Here is a 21,563-nt window from a genome sequence, read left to right on the forward strand (position 1 = left end):
GTCATTATTGAAACAGGTCTAGCCAAAAACGTCCTATTTTTTGCCCTGGACATTTTTACAATGTTCCATTATTGCAGAAAAATGTCCAAATCATAAGTCCGCCCTAGACCCACCTAAAACATGCTTCCAGGATGCCCCTTGAGATTTAGACAAACTGCATAGAAAAATCCTCACAAGCTGCCTCTGGCAGCCCCAAAGCTTTCCCTCTCTGCTGTGATCTGTCCAGGCGGAAACAGGAAACTGTGTCCGAGAGGGGTGGATTGCAGCAGAGAGGGAAAGCTTCAGGGCAGTCGGAGGCAGCTTATGAGTATGGCTGCTGCACTGAGGCCCCTCTGAGATGGGAAATAAATTTTTAAAGAAGACCACGAAGGTGAGGGGAAGGGAGGGAAATGGACTGTGGTGGGGAGAAGTGTAAAAATGTCCAGACCATATAGTAGCAATGCAGGAGGGAAGGAGGGGGAGGAGAGGGGATCAGGGGCTCCCTCCTTAATTTCTGCCCCTGGGCCCCACCAATATCTAAAATCAGCCCTGATAGGTCCTGTGGTAAATAGCATGTGCTAACCATTAGTAAATGAGTCTTATTAAAGATCTGGCTGCTTTTTTTTATTTTCTAAAACTCCACCTTAATCCATGGCTGGTGTGATTGTGATATACACAAGTAGGTCTGGAATGTATTGAACTGTGGAGCCCATTGTAATCTTTAAAATATATCTAAACATAACTAATGAAATTTTGTATTCATATTTTAGGATGCTAATGATGGCTGAGAGGTGGAGCTACTGTAGTACGTAAGCAGAACTTCTAAGACTGTCCTTCTAGAAAGATACAAACTTTGTCCAAAATGATAAATAGGCCAGATGCTATCTAAATAAATTGTCTAAATCAAAACAAACAGATATTTCCCATGTCAGTAAAGTGAATATCTTACATCATCACTCCACTTGGCTTTTGATTTCTCCTTTTCAAATCGACTGTATTCCCGCCGGTCAATCAGCTCTGTCACTAGCCTCCAGGTTAGAAGGAGGACCAGGCCAATTAGCGCAACACCAGCAATGGTGCCCCCAATGATAGCTGCATAATTAGGAGGCTCTGGACATTCTAAACAACAAACAAGACATATTGTTATTGAACTTTTCCCCAACCACAAGATTATCCCATCAATCTCAACTCTTTTGCAATTATAGTTCCATTAAGAAGTCGGAGAAGGCTCCATAACCATCTCTTAACCATGTGTGAAGCATGCAAAGGACAAATGACAAAGGAGAAGTTTGGATTCACTTAGACTATATTTATTACTCTGATATGCAGATCTTAAATGGCATGGTTCCTCCCTTGTACATCTGGGTGTTCAGTGTTTCGCACGATTGATCTGTAGAAATGTTTGCATCTCTGTTTTTTAGTATAAAATTGACTTGGATCCCTGCTAACAGAGTGCTTGATTAACCAAATTGTGTCACCATGTTAGCATGTGCTAATGAGGTTAATGAGCATTATTGGTAAACAAGTCCTATCACATAAGACGAGACTGGTAAATAATGCAGATTTACTCATATTAGCATGCAGTAATGCAGATGAAATCTAGCCCCAGTTTATAATTTAATTTTTGGTGTTATGGAAAGGAAGTTTTCATTCCATCCTTCTATTCCTGAGCAGAAAGAAAGAGGAGAAAAAATTAAGAGACCATTTACAGCAAATGAAAGGGAAAAGAAGAGATTATGGAGGTCATTTTAGAAGCGTTGTGCTACATCTACATGTAAAAATAGTGGCATTTATACACATAGTAACATAGTAGATGACGGCAGAAAAAGACCTGCACGGTCCATCCAGTCTGCCCAACAAGATGAACTCATGTGTATACCTTACCTTGATTTGTACCTGTCTTTTTCTGGGCACAGACCGTATAAGTAGACTTGTGAAATTGATGCTCCCGTTAGTCCCCTAATTCTGTAAACGTCACCTAAAATTACACGTGTAAATTTGGGCACCCAATTTGTGTGCACAATTTAATAGAATAAAAAGCTAATTAGCATCAATAATTGACTTTTTAACAATTATTGGCACTATTAGATTTAATTAACATTTCTGTGCATAAATTTAGGCATGGGATCCATGGCTTATAGAATAGTGCTTTTTTCAGTGCCAATTTTGTGGCAACATATTTAGAATCTAGCCTTATATGTGCAAGCAAACACAAATGTATTTGTTCGCATCTTTATTTGTATTTCACAAAAGGCTTCACTTTTAACAGAGCTTTCTGTAAAATATTGGGGGGGGGGGGGGGGGGAACTGAGACATCCCAATTCCTACCTAAGTATCTTACACTAAGGGACCTGTTTACTAAGCCGCACTATAGGTGCGTTAACATTTTTAACACGCATTAACCATGTATGTGCATTAACCATGTAAGCACCTATAATATCCCTATAGGCGCCTACACAGTTAGCACATGTGCTAATTGTAGGCGCATTAAAAACGTTAACACGCCTTAGCAATCAGAGGCCTAAATGGGGCTTCAGAGCTTTCATAAGCAATATCTGCAAGAGAGGTGATGAAGATACAAAGCTAACATCAAAGGTGCTCCCCTAGTACCCTCATGCTGAGGAATGAGATCAGAAGATATAAGGAAACTTTGGATGAGCAAGACAAGGATCCCAAGTAGAAAGCAGATGAATTGTACCCGTAAAAAAAGATTCCTTTTTTATCTTTCCAAGAAACTCATTGAGAGGCTTGCTTAACCCCCTTGAAGGCAAAGATAAATCAGAGTAGTTATAATCAGGATTTATATCTATGATGCATTTGTGCTGTGCACATTTGAAACAGTAAAATTATTCTCCCAATAAATAAATTCTAAAACACCATTCAGGAGACAGGAATTTTAAGAGTAACAAATTACTCCCTCTGGAGTTCTGTAAAGTTAATAACACAACAAATTTTAAATCTTGCAAACGATGTTTCATCATAGTAACATCAGACATGCACATTTGGAAGCATCACTGGTTGATCACTGGCGTTTGATGAAACATCATTTGCAAGATTTAAAATTTGTTGTGTTATTAATTTACAGAACTCCAGAGGGGGTAATTTCTCTCAAGTTTTATTAAACAGGAATAATGATTTATATGTGAGTGGAACACTGTCCAGCTCATTTTCGAAAGAGAAGGGCGCCCATCTTTCAACACAAATCGGGAGATGGTTGTCCTTCTCTCTGGGGCGCCCAAATCGGCATAATCAAAAGCTGATTTTGGGCGTCCCCAACTGCTTTCCGTCGCCAGGACAGCCAAAGTTCCCAGGGGCGTGTCGGAAGGGTAGCGAAGGCGGGACAGGGGCGTGCTTAAGAGATGGGCGACCTCGGCCGATAATGGAAAAAAGTAGAGAATTTGGTCCACTTTATTTGATCCCTTTTTTTCAGGTCCAAGTCCCAAAAAAGTGCCCGAACTGACCAGATGACCACCAGAGGGAATCGGGGATCACCTCCCCTGACTCCCCCAGTGGTCACTAACCCCCTCCCACCCTCAAAAACACAACTTTAAAAACTTTTTTTGCCAGCCTCTATGCCAGCCTCCAATGTCATACTCAGGTCCATCGCAGCAGTATACAGGTCCCTGGAGCAGTTTTAGTGGGTGCAGTGGACTTCAGGCAGGCGGACCCAGGCCCACCCCCCCCCTACCTGTTACACTTGTGGTGGAAAATGGGAGCTCTTCAAACCCACCCAAAACCCACTGTACCCACATGTAGGTGCCCCCTTCACCCCTTAGGGCTATGGTAGTGGTGTATAGTTGTGGGGAGTGGGTTTTGGGGGGCTCAGCACCCAATGTAAGGGAGCTATGCACCTGGGACCAATTTGCAAAGTCCACTGTAGTGCCCCCTAGGGTGCCCGGTTGGTGCCCTGGCATGTGAGGGGGACCAGTGCACCACGAATCTTGTCCCCTCCCACGACCAAATGCCTTGGATTTGTTCGTTTTTGAGATGGGCGCCATCGGTTTCCATTATCGGCGAAAACCGAGGGCGCCCATCTCTAAATCCGGTGATCTCAGCATTTAGGTCGACCATCTTTAATGTTGACCTAAATGTTGAGATTTGGGCGCCCCCAACCGTATTATTGAAAGGAAAGATGGACGCCCATCTCGTTCGATAATACGGTCAGTGCCGTCCTCGAAGAAGGGCGCCCTTAGAGATGGGCATCCCCGGTCGAAAATGCCCCTCATGCCCTGTTGGGTTAAATAAAGATATTGAATGGTTTTCGCTGTGAGCTAGCTATTTATTTATGACATTTATATCGCACATTATCCTAAACAAGTTTGAGTTCAATGTGGCTTACAATAAACAGTATAGGATACATAACAAAGAATAAAGCATAAGAAAGTAATTTGTTATAAGAATCCAATTTTACAATACAATATCATAAACATACTGGGATAGCTATGGATGTTTAACATTTAGAAAATCTATTATGAATGTGAAATTGTACATGAAGCAAAGAGAAAGTTAATGGGAAATAGAGTAATAACCAATATGCTATGGGTTGAGCATGCGTGATAATGCTTAATCTGGTTGAAAAGGAGGTTGGTGTCTTCCTCCTCCTGATGCCATCTTGTTAGAGTGTGCGACACCCTGTAAGTCATAAGTTGTTTTTGAGATTGATTATATTGAACCATATACTGAATTATTTCAATTTGATTTTTTTTAGTTATCCTCTGAAGAAGCCACTATGTTGTGGTGAAACTTGGGTCCGAATAAGGAATTAGTGCATTGATTTTATGGCAAATAGAGTCCTGCATCTATCAACAGGAATACGATGTGACAAGTGATATTGTGGAACAGCGATGAAACAATTGTTTAACAGCGATTCAACAGATAAGTCTTCCCATTTTCTAAAACGGTTCATGGTTTGTGAAGCTTGACTCATAGTGATTATTTGGACATTACAATTTGAGGGAAGAATTTATGATGTGCAATTCACATTATATAAGTCACATTTGAGTTCTGAGCACATCATGTTCACAAATGTTTGGTATTGTGTTTTAAAAAAAAGTTTTTATATTGTGACCCCTGGTGGTATTTACGCTAGAATCCTCATGTCACTTTTTTGCATATGGTAATTTCTCATGTATCAATAATATAAGGTTCAATCCATTGTACATATAGCTCCTTGTCAAAGTGACATAAGGTGTTTTTCACAAAGATATGACATTGATATGTTACTGCATTCACTAGGTTGGTTTTACTATTCTATATGTGAAAGCATTTGCTAAATTGATTTTTTTTTTTTTTGGGGGGGGGGGGGGGGGGAGTTATGAACATGAACTACCGATAAGATGTACTGTTTTACCACTAACTCATGATATTTTAGTACAGGTTCTATTTTATGCACTGAGACCTAGTTACTAATAACTGGAGTTCACACTAAAATAACACATTTTAATGGTAGCCCATATTGATATCTACACCCCTTTGGGCCCTATTTACTAAGCTGTGCTAAGAGCGTGCTAGCATTTTATTCCTATGGGTGTCTCTAGCGTTTAACGTGCGCTAAAAATACTAGCGTGCCTTAGTAAACAGGGCCCTTTGTGTCTTACAAGCATCTATATACAAAATGGCAAAACATTATGCATTTTGTTATTAATTTATTTGTCCTTATGTATGACTGTAATTATTTTTATGTTCTGTATTTTTCTATGTTTTATACAAGGCAGTTTTTTGGGTACTAATATTAGTACCACGAGACTGCTACTAGAGGTCGCAGCAGCTATTTTGCATATGGAGCCATGATGGGCAGGAGTGAATGGAAATTACTCCTATAGCCGAGGGGGGGGGGGCAGGGAGGACAAAATTCTCCGGGCCCGGACCTCCAAGGAGGGCCCGGCGCCGCAGTCTCACCCGCCCTCTGTCGTCGACCATCTGCCACCGGGCTGGGCCCCCTGCATTGAAATCACAGCGCCTCTCACCTCCGTGTGAAAGCGCTGCAGGCAGCAGGGAAGCAGATCGCCTCCCTTCGGGCCTCCTTCCCTCCCTGTGTCCCGCCCTCGTCTGACGTAACTTCCGTGATGGCGGGACACAAGGAGGGAAGGAGAGCCGAAGGGAAGTGATCTGCTGCCCTGCTGCCTGTATGCTTTCACACGGAGGTGAGAGGCGCTCTGATTTCAATGCAGGGGGCCCGGCCCAGTGGCAGATGGAGGGGGATGGGTGGAGGGGGGAGCAGCGGCGGGGACCTCGAGGGGACGGGGCCGGGGGGCGGCCTTGCCACAGGCCTGGCTCAGTCTCTCGGTGGCCCTGGTTACTCCTGCCCCAGTGACCTCTAATCACCATGAATTTGAAAGGTAGGCCACGGGGACCTACAGGATGTGGAGGGTAGGGCCTGTTTGGGGGCTAAAAGGCCTGTGGGAGGGGGAGGGAAGGATGGGCTTTGATCTTGGGGAGGGGAAGAGAGCAGAATCAGAGGGAAATTACTTCATGTAGGGGGGAGATTGGGAGATTCTATTGTTGTAAGGGTCTGGGAGAGGAGTTAGGTCACATTTGAGGTGGTCAGGAAGGATTGAAGACCCATGTATGCTATCAAGAAATAAATGAATATTCGATCCCCTGTCTGGATAGTTCACCAGGACAGCAATTTTTCAGCTCTGTCTTTATCTGGAGACTTACCTGGAGAATAGGCTTCATATTGCTTCTCCCTGGATAAATTCCAGCTCTGCCCATGCATTTCCTGGCACTATCTGCATAGTGCTAAGCCAGTCCCTAAAGATTTTCAGTGTCAGTATCTTGATAGTGCTACTGAATATCCATGGATAGCTACAGCCAAACTAACCAGATAATATCTACTGAAATCTGGATAAATGTCATTGCCTTTATTAAAATGGCTTTGAATATCAGGCCCAGGATGTTTGAGTCCTGGGAGGAAACTGTTACATTGTAGAGTGGACAGGTAAGTGTGATCCTAATGAGTAGCCTATTGGTTAGGGCTGAGAATCTAGGGAACTGGGTTTGATTCTCAACTGCAGCTCCTTGTGACACTAGGCAAGTCATCATCTAACCTTCTGTTGCCCCAGGTACAAAACTTAAGATTGTGAGCCCACTAGGGACAGAAAAAGTAACCTGCATATAATATGAACTGCTTTGCTCATATCACAGAAAGGGCAGTATATTAAATCCATGACTCCTCATCTGTTTTATGGAATTGTATTTTCTATCGATTCTTTTTCTGAGTACTCTGTAATCTGCTTTGTACACTCTGGTTTGAGTGAAAAAATGGGTATAAATGTTAAACTAAATTGAATCGCTTCAAAACAAAAAATATGTTTTGCGTCTTTTTAGAATTTTATTTCCTTCAAACCCTGTGTGCTTTGAGCCCCCTTTCTCCAGTTTCTTTACTTTGCACAACTGGAAGGTATAAATACAATAGCATCTATGCTCATAACTTTGAGAGATAATTGGCCTCTTTGAAAATTTAGTAAGACTGAGAGTATAAATGTTTACTCAAAATTTCACTGAACTTAAATTTAGGAGCATAAAAATGTGGATGGCAAAAGGGTTGGATTTAGAGCAGGGAAGTTAGGAACTTTGCCTAAATATGAGCCTAGTGCTGAAAAATCAGTGCTAACAAATGTCAGGCCTAAATTTATAAACATAACATTTAAGTTCCTAAATTAAAATTAATTTTCAGCTGAAAATTTAGGCTCCTAAGGGGTCCTTTTACAAAGGCACGCTAGCGTTTTAGTGTGCGCTAAAAATAAGGACGAGCTAAACGCTAGAGACACCCATAGGAATATATGGATGTCTAGCATTTAGCATGTGCTAAAACTTAGCACACTAAAAATGCTAGTGCACCTTTGTAAAAGATCCCCTAAGATTAGCTGAAAATGGGGCCCCAATTTAGGAGCCTAAAAATTTTGGTGCTCAGCATTTTCTCAATATTAGGCCCACAGTTTATACTCTTAACTGCAGCAGAAAATTGAGATCAAGCATATATGAATTACCTCTCTCCTTTGTGATCTTAAAGGAGTATTTTTCTTCACCTGCCTCCTGTTTCATTTCATAATGCATCCAGCAGTTTGTGGAGTCTTTCTCCTTGCAGATTTTTGGATCTCGCAATGTCTTTTCTGCAACATTAAGACCTGAACACATGAGAGAACAGTTCTTCTCATGTGGGCCAGTCTCATATGCTAAGCACTCCACACAAGGCCTGAAAAAGGAGAAAGCAAGCTGAAAGTATCGATTAACTTACCATAGTGGGGATTGTCTGAGAGATAGTAGATGCTATATAGAAAGTTGCAGTGACCTCACATTTTGTAATAATCTCCACTTTTAAGGATAGCTTGATGTTTTTAAGTGTTTGATAGTATGTCTTTTAATGCATTTCTTCGAAATCTCAAAGATTATGCAATTTACCACAGAGGTGTAGCTATGGGTGAACCTGGGTCCACCCACTTTAGGCTCAGGCCCACCCAGCAGCAGTGAGCCTTTGATATGGCCAGCATTGGGCCTCATTATCCAGCATTGCTTTCTCCCTCTGCCCATCCACGGTCCGGCATCTCTTCTCTCCTCCCCCAGGGTTTAACGAGCCTTATTCTTCTTAGGGTCACTGGCAGCAGCAGCAATTCCCATGCGCTGCCTCTAGCTGACCTGGAAGCCTTCCCTCTGCCATGTAAGAGGGGGCGGAACATGTCAGAGGAAAGGCTTCCATGGTCAGTCGCAAGCAGAGCATGAGAATCACTGCCGGCGACCCTATGAAGAGAGAAGCATGTTAAGGAAGACCGGGAAGAGGGAGGGAGATGCTGGACTTGGAATGGGCAGGGGGAGAGAGAGAGAACTGGTGGAAAATGGGAGGCAGGGCAGCAAGTAGGAGTTAAGTGGAGATCTGCACTTCACCCTATTCTATAACATACGCACCTAAATTTCATAGCACACAATTCCAAAGGGGCATGACCATAGAAGGAGCATGGGCAGGTCAGGGGCGTTCCCAGAATTTAGGCACGATGTTATAGAATACCTGGATTTGTGCATCTAACTGCTATAAGTTGGGTGCCGGCATTTATACCAGCCTTTGGCAGGCTTAAGTACTCACACATAGAGTTAGGTGTGAAAGGCACGTTAAGCTAGGATTCTATAAAGGACGCTATGCACAGAGTGCGCATTACAGAATACTAGCTTAGCACAGATTGTCCCAGTGCCTCACTTTAGGTGCCATTAATTGAATCTGGCCCATAGCACGTAAATGCAAAGGGGAGTTCACATGGGCGGAGCATATAAAGGGCACAGACGGGGCTGCCACAGAGGCGCGCATTTTACAGAATAAGTTATATGCTCTCTTGCTGCATTTACGTGACCGCTGTTATACCAACAATGTAACTGCAGGAGTATAAATGCTAGAAGCATTTACGCCGGGTTATGCTAGCATTGTATAATGAGATCTCAGCACTGAGATCGTATTATAGAATTGCCCCCCCCCCCCTTCTTGTATCTAATTGGATCAGCACCTGAAATGGGTCAGGCAAGCAGCCATGCTCTCAGAAGCACTTTTCAAAGGCACAGAAGGGAAGGAGGAAAAGCTGAGTAAGGATAGGCCTGTATTTAAATTATGGATGCCTATAAGAAATAAGGGAGTCCTTTAGAAATCAGTGGGAACCAGGGGGAGAGTCACACTGCTTGTTGTGCCAAACAGCCTTGGCCTCAGTGGCATAGCCAGATCTAATATTTTGGATGGGCCCACAGTTAACTTGGGTGGGCCCTTCCAACCTCCACCCCCCTTAGTTCAGCATTTCCTTTGTCCTTCCCCAACCCCCCTCCCCACTTCCCTATATGAGTCCCCCATCCCTCCCTGATGTACCTTAGAGGCATCCCAGTGGCTGCAGTGATTCATCTTCACTTCCTACGATGACTGCCATAGGCTTCCTTCTGCCATCTCCCATCCTTGCTGATGTCACTTCCTGTTTCCTCACTAGCAGGAGGCAGCAGAGGGAAGTCTGTGGGGGCTGGCAAAGGCAGCAAAGGTGAATTGCTGTGGCCACCAGGATGCATTTGAGGTAGACAGTGGAAGGACAGGGAGATTCAGAGAGGGAGCATATGCCGGGCCGCTGGAGGAGGAGAGGAAGACAGGGGAGTGAGGTGCTGCTGCTGGGTGGCCCCACAGTAGCAACAGTTGTAGCCATAAAAATCAGCATGGGGTCTACAAGCCCTGCAGATCCTCTGGCAGCACTGTCCCATCTACTTCATGGAAATTCATTTGAGGGGTGGGGCCTTGTGCTGAATTTTATGGCTAGAGTTGCTACTGTGGAGCAAGACTTGGGTGTTTGACATGAGAAATGATGTGGTGGCAACAGAGGTGTGACAGCACTCTAGCACCTATGAACATTTGGTGCCAGAGGTTGTTGTCTGCTTTGTCTATGCTTAAAGTTAGGCTTCAGGAAGAGAGTGCAAGGCAAGAACAGCTGGGAGAGGAGGAAAGGGGGAAGTGGAAAAACCAGCACAAAGGAGGAAATGAGAGAAAAGAATGAGAAGGGTGAAGGAGAGTAATAACTGCCAATGGGACCCTTTCAGACATAGAACCCACTACAGTATGCAGTGCCATAAACTGCAGCCTGCGTTCCACAGGGATATTACTTTTAAGAATTAAGGGCCCCTTTTACAAAGCAGCGGTACACATACCACTGTTTTGCTGCGTGCCAATCTGGCATTACTGCCTGGCTACCACAGAAGCCCGGCGGTAGTGACTACCCCCAACATGCGCCATTTCCGGTATTGAAAAAATAGGGGGTTTTATAGCGCTACGGGCTTATTGGTGGTGATCAGGCAGCTCCGCGCACTGCCCGGTTACCGCCGGGTTAGCACGGGAGCCCTTACTGCCTACTAAAAAGGTAGCAGTAAGGGCTCCCCCCCCCCCCCCCCCCCCCCGGGAAATGTTACACTTACCGCACCACCATTTCCATTTAAAAAAAAGTCCTTTTACCCACTGCTGTAAAAGGGGGCCTTGGCGCATGGCAAATCCACATACCAATATGACCACAGGGCCCCATTTATCGCAGCTTTGTAAAAGGGGCTCTAAATGAGGTCTTCTGGGATTTGGGGCTGCCACATCCCCCTAAAATCTCAGTTTGACTTGTTGGGAGATGTACTGAAGGGAAGGGGGCACTGGAAAAGAGGAAGAGCTAAGTCAGTAATGTTTGACTTAGCATTATGTATCAAATCCATTTTCTTCTCTGTGGTATATGTATAAGTCAATTTTTAAACTTCCCTAGAAATCAGCAGAACCTGCAGACTAATTTCCACAGGGAAATGTCCCACAGAGTGGTTATTTAAAAATGTATCCTGGTAAAATTCTCAGGTAAAAAAGCACCTGCAGATTTTGCACCTGCCTTTTCCTGTTGAACAAGGTGCACATCACAAAGTACAAGCAAGGATTTCTAAATCAAATTCCTATACAGTACGTACCTTTCCTCCCCTGACCTCCCCATGCCCATCCTTTTTCACTGTGGCTAAAATGATATGTGTTCTGAAACCCATACTCATATTTAGGCACTGAATGGAGGGCAATTTTTCAAACTATAGAATTTACCCAGGTAGCTACTTAGTGCCTGCCTCCAACATCCACCATTTCCGGCACTGAAAAAAATAGTTTTTGGGTTTTTTTTGGCGCTGGAGGCGAGATGATGTCAGGAGGAGAGAATCGCGGGACATCGAGGGGAGGGAGTGAGGAGGGGGAGGGCAGAGCAGAGGAGAATTGATGGACATGGATGGGATGGGAGGATAGACTTCATAGGCACCCCGTATAAGAGACTTGGGGAGGGTAAGCCTCCCCCAGCCCAACCGTGACCTCCCCCTGGTTGCTGCCCCCCCAAATCCAGGGCTGCCTGGTGCAGCAGCGCTGCAGCCAGGCAGCTCTCGGACGGTCCCTCCGCTCCTTCCCGCCCTCAGCTCCCCGATCGACAGCCCTCCTCCGTTCCTGCCTCCCTTGTGCGTGTTTAACCCTATTACTTTCAGGCGCAGCGACGGCAGTGAAGAGGACAACACAATGGGCTCGCCTCCAGCTTCTTCCTTCCCTCACACAGTGTCCCGCCTTCTGCGATGATGCATTTCTTGTTTCCGCGAGGGCGGGACACTGTGTGAGGGAAGGGAAAAGGTGTGTTGTCCTCTTCACTGCCGTTGCTGTGCCTGAAAGTAAAAGGGTTAAACGCGCGGGGGGGGGGGAGGGGAAAGAATGGAGAGGAGGACTGTCAGGGAGCTGAGGGAGGGCAGGGAAAATCGCTGGACATGGATGGGAGGGCAGGGGGAGAGAAGAGATTGCTGGACAGGAGGGGAGGGCAAGGGAGAGGAGAATTGCTGGACATGGATGGATGGATGGAGGAGAGGGCAGGGGAGAATGGAGAGTTGCTGGAGAATTGCTGGACATGGATGGGAGGGCAGGGGGAGAGAAGAGATCGCTGGACAGGAGAGGAGAGGAGGGGAGGGCAGGGGGAGAGAAGAGATCGCTGGACAGGACAGGAGGGGAGGGCAGGGGTGAGAGGAGAATTGCTGGACATGGATGGATGGAGGGGAGGGCAGGGGAGAGAGGAGAATTGCTGGACATGGATGCATGGAGGGGAGGGCAGGGGAGAGAGTAGAATTGCTGGACATGGATGGATGGAGGGGAGGGCAGGGGAGAGAGGAGAATTGCTGGACATGGATGGATGGAGGTGAGGGCAGGGGAGAATGGAGAGTTGCTGGACATGGATGGATGGACAAAGGGCAGGGGAGAATGGAGTGTTGCTGGACATGGATGGATGGAGGGAAGGGCAGGGGAGAGAGGAGACTTGCTGAACATGGATGGATGAATGGAGGGGGCAGGGGAGAGGAAATTTGCTGGATATGGGTGGATGGAGGAGAGGGCAGGGGACAATGGAGAGTTGCTGGCCATGGATGGATGGAGGGGAGGGAAGTCAGGAAAGAGATGCACATGGATGGAGGGGAGGGAAGAGAGGAGAAATGCTGGACATGGATGGAGTCTGCATACTCTTTATCTTTTAAAAAAATACTATAAATAAAAATCACAAAAAAAGATTAAAACAAAAAAAATCATAGATAAAACAATCCGTATCTCATACCCCTGGAGCATATTACCCATTATAAACCCTTCCCAATTATTACTTATCATGACAGAACATTTCTCCTAACGGTTACCTTAAAAACAATCGCCATTACGTGACAACCTTGCTAGCGCCCGTTTCATTTGTGTGAGAAACGGGACTTTTTTACTAGTATTTCCATAACACCCAAGACACATGGAGGAGCTTTTTTGATATGATGTCTAAATCCGACTTTGGGCATTTTGCTGAAAATATCCAAAACTCAAGTGGTGAACATGGCCATTTTCAAACCTGAAAAACAGTTATCCTTTTGTTTTGAAAATGGCCATTTCCTAGACGTTTTGTGCTCAATGTGTTTTTCTTTTGTGACTATATTTGAAAAAAAAAATGTCCGAGTAAAAAACACACAAAATCAAGCCATTGGGTTGTAGGAGGAGCCAGCATTCTTAGTAGACTAGCCACACAGACATCTCAGCAAAACAGCAGGGCACCCCAGGAAGCACTGCAGTGGACTTCACATAAAAGCTCCCAGCTATACATCTCACTATTACCCCCTTATATTGTATGGTGAGCCCTCTGAAACCCAAATGTACACAACTACAATAACCCTTATGCCTGCAAGTGTAACCTAAATGTGGGTACTGTAGGTTTTTGGTGGGTTTTGGAGGGTTCACACTTTCCACCACAAGTGTAACAATTTAAAGAGTATGTTACTGAAGGTTTGGAAGTATTTTTATGCATTTTAATGAGATGGCTTACCTGTTTTTTATTGTGATTTTTATGGGTTTATTTTTCACTTTTATGGATTGAGAGAACCCACATTTACTATTTTACTTTTGCTCTTAGTTGTTTTAGCACATTTGGAAATGTTTTTAAGATGTTCTTCAAGTATATTTTTTTTAGACCCAACACACTTTGAGACTTCTTCCATGATTGGAACGCATTGATGATATCATTAGAATGCACGATGTCACTGGAACATATAACATCTTCAATGTGTTCCACCACTATTTTAACTTATTTTTAAGGACTTTTATGATAGTTTCTTTTAGCAATTTTGATGGCTATGGATTTTAGAACATCTCAGGCTGTTTTAAAAGTATTTTTAGTCCGGTAATTTTAGCGTTTTGAATTTAATGTTATCAGAGCTTTTTATTTCAAAATTGGTCTTTATGATATTAGCACTGTCTATCAACTGGTTTCTTATCTGCATTTTGCTTTTTAATATTTCTCTGAGATGCTTTACTGTTTTTTTTACAGTAGTTGTGCATGAATGATATCCTCAGATATATAAGCTAGGGTGTCATAGCAAGTTTGTTTAATTCTTTCCTAACACCTCCAGGTACATGAGCATGTAAGTAGACCTTTTTTGAAACTTTTATTTTATTTTTTAGATGTTCTTTGAGCAGTTATGCATTTTTAAACATGGGGGCATTCTCCTTTTTTACTAGACAGTGCCTATACCGTTTTATTCTCTGGGCCATACTAGGTGAAGTGTGCTGTTTACACCAACTGGGTAAGCCTCTCTGTCTCCCTTCCCCCATTCTTTTTAGATGGTATGTTACTGAGATAAGTGTGTTTTAGACAGTTATTTTTATGTTGCTATTATTTATTGGCTTTAACACAAGAGCAAAGTTTTATGTTAGTTTCAGGTTAAGTCCTCCTTATCTGCCATTTCATCTACATTTTTAAAATGCTTTTTATATTTGTGTTTGAATCTCTATATATTTACTTTTAGTTGTTCTGTCCCTGATGCAGAACAATATTCCTGGTGAAACATGGCCATGTCGGGCACAGATTATTGATAACCTGGGAGCCTTTTACTGAATAAATGACTGGTTTTTTTTTACAAGATCTGCCTCCTTGTTTTTATCTTCCACGTTGGATTTTGCAGATCACCTTGCCTTGTTGTTTTCTGATAGATCCTGGTTTGTACTGTTTCTTTTAAATCTTTGGGGGGGGGGGGGGTGGAAGAGGTTCATTGACCATTGCGGTAGTAAGGGAGGTCATGCCCTAATACCTCCAATGGTCATTTGGGGCACCTTTTTATGACTTAGTCATTATTAAAACAGGAGTAGCCCAAAATATCTAGGTTTTAGTCTTTGGTGTTCTTGCTTTGTTCCATTATGGCAGAAAAATGTCCAAGTGTTGGGACCGCACAAATCCCGTCTCTAACTTGCGCCTGACATGCCCCCTTATGATTTGTACACAATGCAGACAAAGCATAGGAAAACATCTAAAAAATGTGTTTTAAAAATAGCGGTCTGGACGTTTTTGAAATAAAAATGTCCATGTGCCATTTTGTGCATTTTTTTTCTTTTACATTTTTCTGTTTTGAATATGAGCCCCATTGCCTGACAAATCTCACACTTTGGACTTCAGCCTTACCTTTGCAGCATTAAATTTGAGTCTTTGGGATGAATCACCTAGACATTCCTGCAGTTTTAAATGTTCTCTTGAAGAGACTCTACTTAGTTATCGACCATTTGACTACGTTTCTACTGTACTTACGCATGTTTAGAACAGGGTGAAGGGCAGCCAATGCATTCTTCACAGAATGGAAGCTGGTAGCCTGGTTTGCAAATGCAAACGTTGCACTCGCATTGCCCACGTTCACTGCACACACTTCCATCATTCAAGCACCCTTCTCTTGATTTTTCACATTGGCACGCACCACCTTCATAACCGGTCTTGCATTTACATTTTCCACAGTCACAGATTCCTCTTTCTGAAATGAAAAAAACAAAACAAAACATATAGTTTAATCACGATTTTAGATAGATTTTAAGGAGAGTGACCATATAGCTCCATATCCAGGGGACAAACTGAGCTAGTCCTAGTTTTATCTCACTGCATGTATTAAGATATAATTCTGATTTCATGAGTTCCCTAGGAAAAGCACAGCTGTGGGGTCCTTTTACTAAGGTGCGCTGAAAAGTGGCCTGCGGTAGTGTAGGCGCGGGTTTCGGGCGTGCGCAGAATCATTTTTCAGCGCACCTGTAAAAAATGCCTTTTTAAAATTTTTGCCGAAAATGGATGTGTGGCAAAATAAAAATTGCTGCGCGTCCATTTTGGGTCTGAGGTCATACCGCCAGCCATTGACCTAGCAGTAAAGTCTCACGCAGTAATCGAGCAGTAATGACCTATGCGTGGCATGCGTCCAATACGCGTGGCAGAAAATAAAAATTATTTTTCAGCCATGCATATCGGACGCTTGTCAAAAATGAAATTACCATAAGAGCCACGCGATAGCCATGTGGTAACTCCATTTTGGCGTGCATTGCACACGCGTAGACGCTTACGCTGCTTAGTAAAAGGGCCCATTAGTGTGCGCTAAATGCTAAGGAGCCCATAGGTATAGAGTGGGCTTCTTATCATTTAGCACACTAATTATGTTAGCACGCACAAAGCTTTAGTAAAAGGGTCCTATATCTTGTAATGAGTTAAAACCAGGCCTGGATAAGCTTGTTCCCCTGGACTAGGAGCTAAATGGTCACCCTGACTCTGAGATATATATTATTTTGGTGCAGTAAGTAGTTTTAAGTATATTTATCAAAGTGACATGTTCGAGAATTATTTATAGTGGAGCCCAAATATCAGCACCCAAATTTTGGGCACCATATATAGAATCCATGGGTTTGTACAAGTAGTGAGCATCCTTTAACAAGAGTGTGTACTGTGTGTGAATAGTGCACACTGATAACAACATTCATTTCCAACCACAAAAAACCCAAATGAATACAAAATGAAACAGTTCTGGGTGCCAATCCCTAATATTTAAAGGATTAAACTGGGACAAAAACAGATATTCAGTGGCACTTACTCAGATAGTGCTGCTGAAAATCCATCTTGGCAGTGCCTGGCTAGAGCTCCACCCATACTCTACCCTGAAACCATCTTGGCAGTGCCTAGATGGTTCCAGGGTAGAGTATGGGTGAAGCTGGGAGTTATCCAGTAATGGCCAAGTTTTAGTTCAATGTCTTGCTAACTAACCAGATAAACTTAGAACAGCAAAAGACGGTCCTAACTTTATCCAGGTACCAAGCTAAATATTGCTGGTATGCGGATAAATGTATGTATTATACTCGGATATTCAGTGCCAGTACCCAGGTGCAGCCCATCTGGGAATGAAACAGCCTTCAGTAGCTGGTGTTTAAAAACACACTGACTGCTACAGGCTGAATATTGCCCCCCTAATTATTGCCCCTTTCTCCTGTTATGTGTGTAATGGAAGTGAATTTTAAAAGATTGTTTTTCAGCCCTGTCTTGAACGACCAGTGCACTTGGGGTCTGTATTGTTGATTAGAAGTAATTCTGTTTCATTTATTGTTTAAGTGTTATCTTAAAGGATTGCTTTTCTACCCTGCTTTTGTCCGATAATGCATTCTGAAGTCTTTTGTCTTTGACCGAAAGTAACTTCTCTTGGAATGCAAGAGATAAGACACAGCTCTAACTAATTTGGTATGCAAAGGGGAGGATGGCACTGGTTTCCTGGGCCCAGCTTGACCACCTGGACTTGGGAAAGCATGTGATCACGTTCTCACAGACGTAAGCACAGAAGCATTCTGTAATTTTCCCTTAGAAGCTTTTCTGTAACTTTCTGTAGCTCTGAACATGGGCTCGGAACTTAATAAATAGGGAGGGCTTGTCACAGCAGGGTGGGGTTCATCTGTGGGCAGATGTGTCGCTCAGAAGGCTTGTACCTGGTCCAAAAAGCTCCTAGCTCTCACGCTGCGTGAACCGGGCCCCCCCAAGCTGTTGTTAAGAGCCTGGATGATGGAGACCAGTGTTGTATGTATATATATATTATTGTTTCTTTTCCTGGTCTAAGAGCTACAGAGATGGTTGTATGTTCTTGCCTGGACTAAGAACTCTTTGCATTGCTTAGATGTAGAGGCCAGTGATGTAATAATTGTAATCACTGTGTTTGTTTATATAGCTAATCACTGTATATGTGCTAACCATTATATATATGTATATATATCAATTGTAGAATTTAGCTTCCTTAATAAAGGTTTCATTTACTTATTACGAATCCAAAAGAATCCACGGTAATTACTGGGCAGTCTGTTTTAGTGAGACAGGCAATAAATCCATAGCAGATCAATGTGTCCATAGAAAACCATTCTTGGTACATAAGACCCCACAATGTAATTTTCAAAAGCATTTCCAAGGGTACTATATAGTGCTTTTCCTGCAGAAATATGCTTTTATAAAATTGCGTGCTTGATATATGGATAAATTTATGTGCAGTTTAACAGCCCCAATGTTTGCTCAGTTTTTTTTTTCTGATCCATTCAATACTTTCTTTAATTGCTAAGTGACCATGAGGCATATTTTCAAAGCACTTAGCCTCCCAAAGTTCCATAGAAACCTATGGAACTTAGCCTCCCAAAGTGCTTTGAAAATATGCCTCCATGTGGTCTATCTGTATGTGTTTTTTTTAAAACTTCTGTTGATAGGTGAGTGACCCCAAATGAGGATATTGCAGCTCCACATGACCCACAGCTAGAGAACCACTGACATAAAACAAGCCACCAAAATACACATTCATAACAAAAACATAAACCAACAATAACAAAAACTGACAAATACATCAGAGAACCAATCCAAATTTAGAAGATGGTCACAGCACTTCCACATGAAAACGTAGGTTTCAAGTGTCTTCCTGAAAAGCAAATAATGTAAGCCAAGCAGTAGAGGACATGCCTTGTCTGACTAAGGTGGATGACACCAAAATCTGCAACAGGATAGGCACCCTAGAAGGTGTGGAAAACATAGGGGCCCTTTTACTAAGCGTCTACGTGCGCCCAATGCATGCCAAATTAGAATTACTGCCTGGCTACCGCGTGGCTCTTGCGGTAATTTCATTTTTGGCGCGCATCCAAAAAATAATTTTTATTTTCGGACACGCGTATTGGACACGCGCCAAGTGGCATTTGATGCGTGTAGGTCACTACCACCTGCTTACCACGTGAGACTTTACTGCTAGGTCAATGGATGGCAGTAAGGTCTCAGACCCAAAATGGACGTGCGACAATTTTCATTTTGCCGCACGTCCATTTTCGGCAAAAATTTTAAAAAGGCAGGTAAACCATTTAATACCTCCATCTTTAAAGTCATCAGTTTGTCTCAGCAAACCTCCTTGTCCATTCAAGGCGGCTGAGGGGTGATATGATAGAAGTCTACAAGATAATGAGCGGAGTAGAGCGGACAGATTTGAAGTGTTTGTTTACACTTTCAAACAACAATAGAACCAGGGGACACAAGATGAAGCTAGAATATGGTAGATTTAAAACACATAGGAGAAAGGTTTTCTTTACTCAGCATGTAATTGGACTCTGGAAGTCGTTGCCGGAGAATGTAGTGACAGCAGCTGGCCTTACAGAGTTTAAGGGGGGTTTGGACAGATTCTTGAGTGAAAAGTCCATTGAACATTATTAAAAATCTTTTTTTTTTTTTTTTGGGGGGGGGGGGGGGGTTGCCGGGTTCTTGAGGCCTGGATTGGCTGCTGTTGGAGACAGGATGCTGGGCTTGATGGACCCTTGGTCTTTTCCCAGTATGGCGGTGCTTATGTGCTTATTACAACCTCGACCACTCTCCGACTTGTTTCACTTAGCTAGCCCAAAATATTTACATATTTACAGTGTCACCTGCCCTTTATCCATCCCTTTGGGCTAACAATAAACCAAGGCTGCTCCTGATAATCCTGATCACAATCTGGTTCTCCTTCAGGCACAGACCCTTTTGGCTGTCCTTCTTTCAGTGATGCACTTCTCAAAACTGCACCCTGGCCTTGAACAGGCTTCCCCTGCTCTGGTTCCTGCTCTCGGGATGGGTTCCCCTTACCCACCCGGAGCGCCTCATTCTTTCTCAGTTGCTACTTTTAGGGGCAGCAACTACTCCTTAATACAGCCTTGGTTTATTCTGCCACTCCAGGATCCCCCTCTCCTCCAAGGGTCCCGGCAGGGGTACAGGCAACCAAAGAGCCTGTGCGCCCTTCTGCAATTCCTTTTTATTAACTCTAACTCCTCCCTATCAATCATCCCTAAGAAATATTTTTCCTCTGCAGATTGTCTAGGAACCCACCCCTTGGGCTGAATCACCACTCCTCTCACAACTACCCCCCCTCCCAATAACTCTGGAGAGTTCTACATTCCATACTCTAGTAATCCACATTATAATGAGGGATTACATCTGGTTTTCAGGATTTACACAATGACTACAAATGAGATATACTATATTGGCATATTTGATCTCCATTGCATTTAAATACAATTCATGCACAGTTCATTGTGGAAATCCTGGCAACCAGTTTGTGTGAAGTCCTTGAGAACTGTATTTGGAGACCTCTGCTTTACAGGTTTGTTCACTTGTAATTTGATGAGATTCTCTCCATAACTCAAGAGCAGATTTCACATTGCTTCACTGGCAATCTACAGGCTCAAGGCCACCCAGAGCTTTTCCTGGTGCTAACAATATAATAGGTTGGTGGAGATGAAGACTATGTGGGTGTATATTGTCAGGGAAGAGGGACAACCTGCATAAGTGAGAAAAGGAAACTGTATGCATTTTTATATTTTTGAGTGAGAGAAGAGGTTCTTTGTGTGTTATGTGTGTGAGAGAGGGGAATGTGGTATATGTTTGAGTGAGATAATCACACATGTGTGAGTTAGGGAAAAAAGTAGATTATATGAGAGAGAAAAGAAGGTTATATGAGTCAGAAAACGGTATGTATGAGAGTGAGTGGTAGGTTGTGTGCATGTATGTGTTTGTGTGACTGAATGAATGGGGAGGCTGTGTATGTATATAAATCCCATCAGCTGTAATGCTCACTGCAACTTGTGGTAGTACCATAATCTTCCTACACTCTTAGGGGCCCTCTTATTAAGCTGCGTAGGCGCCTATGCGCACCCAACATGCACCAAATTGGAGTTAGCGCCCAGTTACCACATGGCCCTTGCAGTAATTTCAATTTTGGCGCGTGTCTGAAAAATATTTTTTATTTTCTGATGCACGGCAGGTACGTGCATCAAGTGAAATTTGACACCGTAGACCATTACCGCCCCGTTACCGCTTGAGACCTTACCGCTAGGTCAATGGCTTGTGGTAAGGTCTCAGACCCAAAATGGATGCACGGCAATTTTCAGTTTGCTGCATGTCCATTTTTGGCAAAAATTTTAAAAAGGCATTTTTTGTAGGTGAGCTAAAAAATAATTCTGCGCATGCCCAAAACACGGGTCTACACTACCGCAGGCCATTTTTCAGTGCACCTTAGTAAAAGGACCCCTTAAGTAGCACAAAACACCTTCTTATTACAACCCCCTCCCCCACCTAAAAAAAAAAAGCATCTTTCTTCTTTTTCTAAAGCTGTAGTCCCTTACTAGGGACAAGAACGGCTTAACTCCAATTCTTTTTTTTTTTTTGTAATGCTCAAGGCTCAGGTCAGAGGGGGGGGGGGGGAGAAGGGGGTGAGGGAAGGGGTGTCTTACCCCTGCTGCTGGCCCCCAG

The 21,563-nt window shown here is 43.4% G+C and overlaps 1 protein-coding gene and 1 long non-coding RNA gene across 2 annotated transcripts in view; one reads left to right on the top strand and one right to left on the bottom strand.

The window, feature by feature from the left end:
- Positions 1 to 5,212, top strand: part of LOC115473776 — a 39,478-nt gene extending 34,266 nt beyond the window's left edge. Inside the window, exons 2-3 of the long non-coding RNA XR_003942747.1 lie at positions 750 to 784; positions 4,688 to 5,212. This is a non-coding gene — a long non-coding RNA (uncharacterized LOC115473776). The remainder of the gene's footprint in view (positions 1 to 749; positions 785 to 4,687) is intronic.
- ITGB2 (integrin subunit beta 2) overlaps positions 1 to 21,563 on the bottom strand; it is a 139,803-nt gene that overhangs the window by 1,806 nt on the left and 116,434 nt on the right. The window contains exons 13-15 of the mRNA XM_030208868.1: positions 15,564 to 15,780; positions 7,971 to 8,176; positions 929 to 1,098 (exon numbers count right to left, since the gene is read on the bottom strand). Coding sequence (XP_030064728.1) covers positions 929 to 1,098; positions 7,971 to 8,176; positions 15,564 to 15,780 — 593 coding nt within the window. The remainder of the gene's footprint in view (positions 1 to 928; positions 1,099 to 7,970; positions 8,177 to 15,563; positions 15,781 to 21,563) is intronic.

The sequence above is a fragment of the Microcaecilia unicolor genome, chromosome 7, assembly GCF_901765095.1.
Source record: "Microcaecilia unicolor chromosome 7, aMicUni1.1, whole genome shotgun sequence".
Classification (NCBI taxonomy): domain Eukaryota; kingdom Metazoa; phylum Chordata; class Amphibia; order Gymnophiona; family Siphonopidae; genus Microcaecilia; species Microcaecilia unicolor.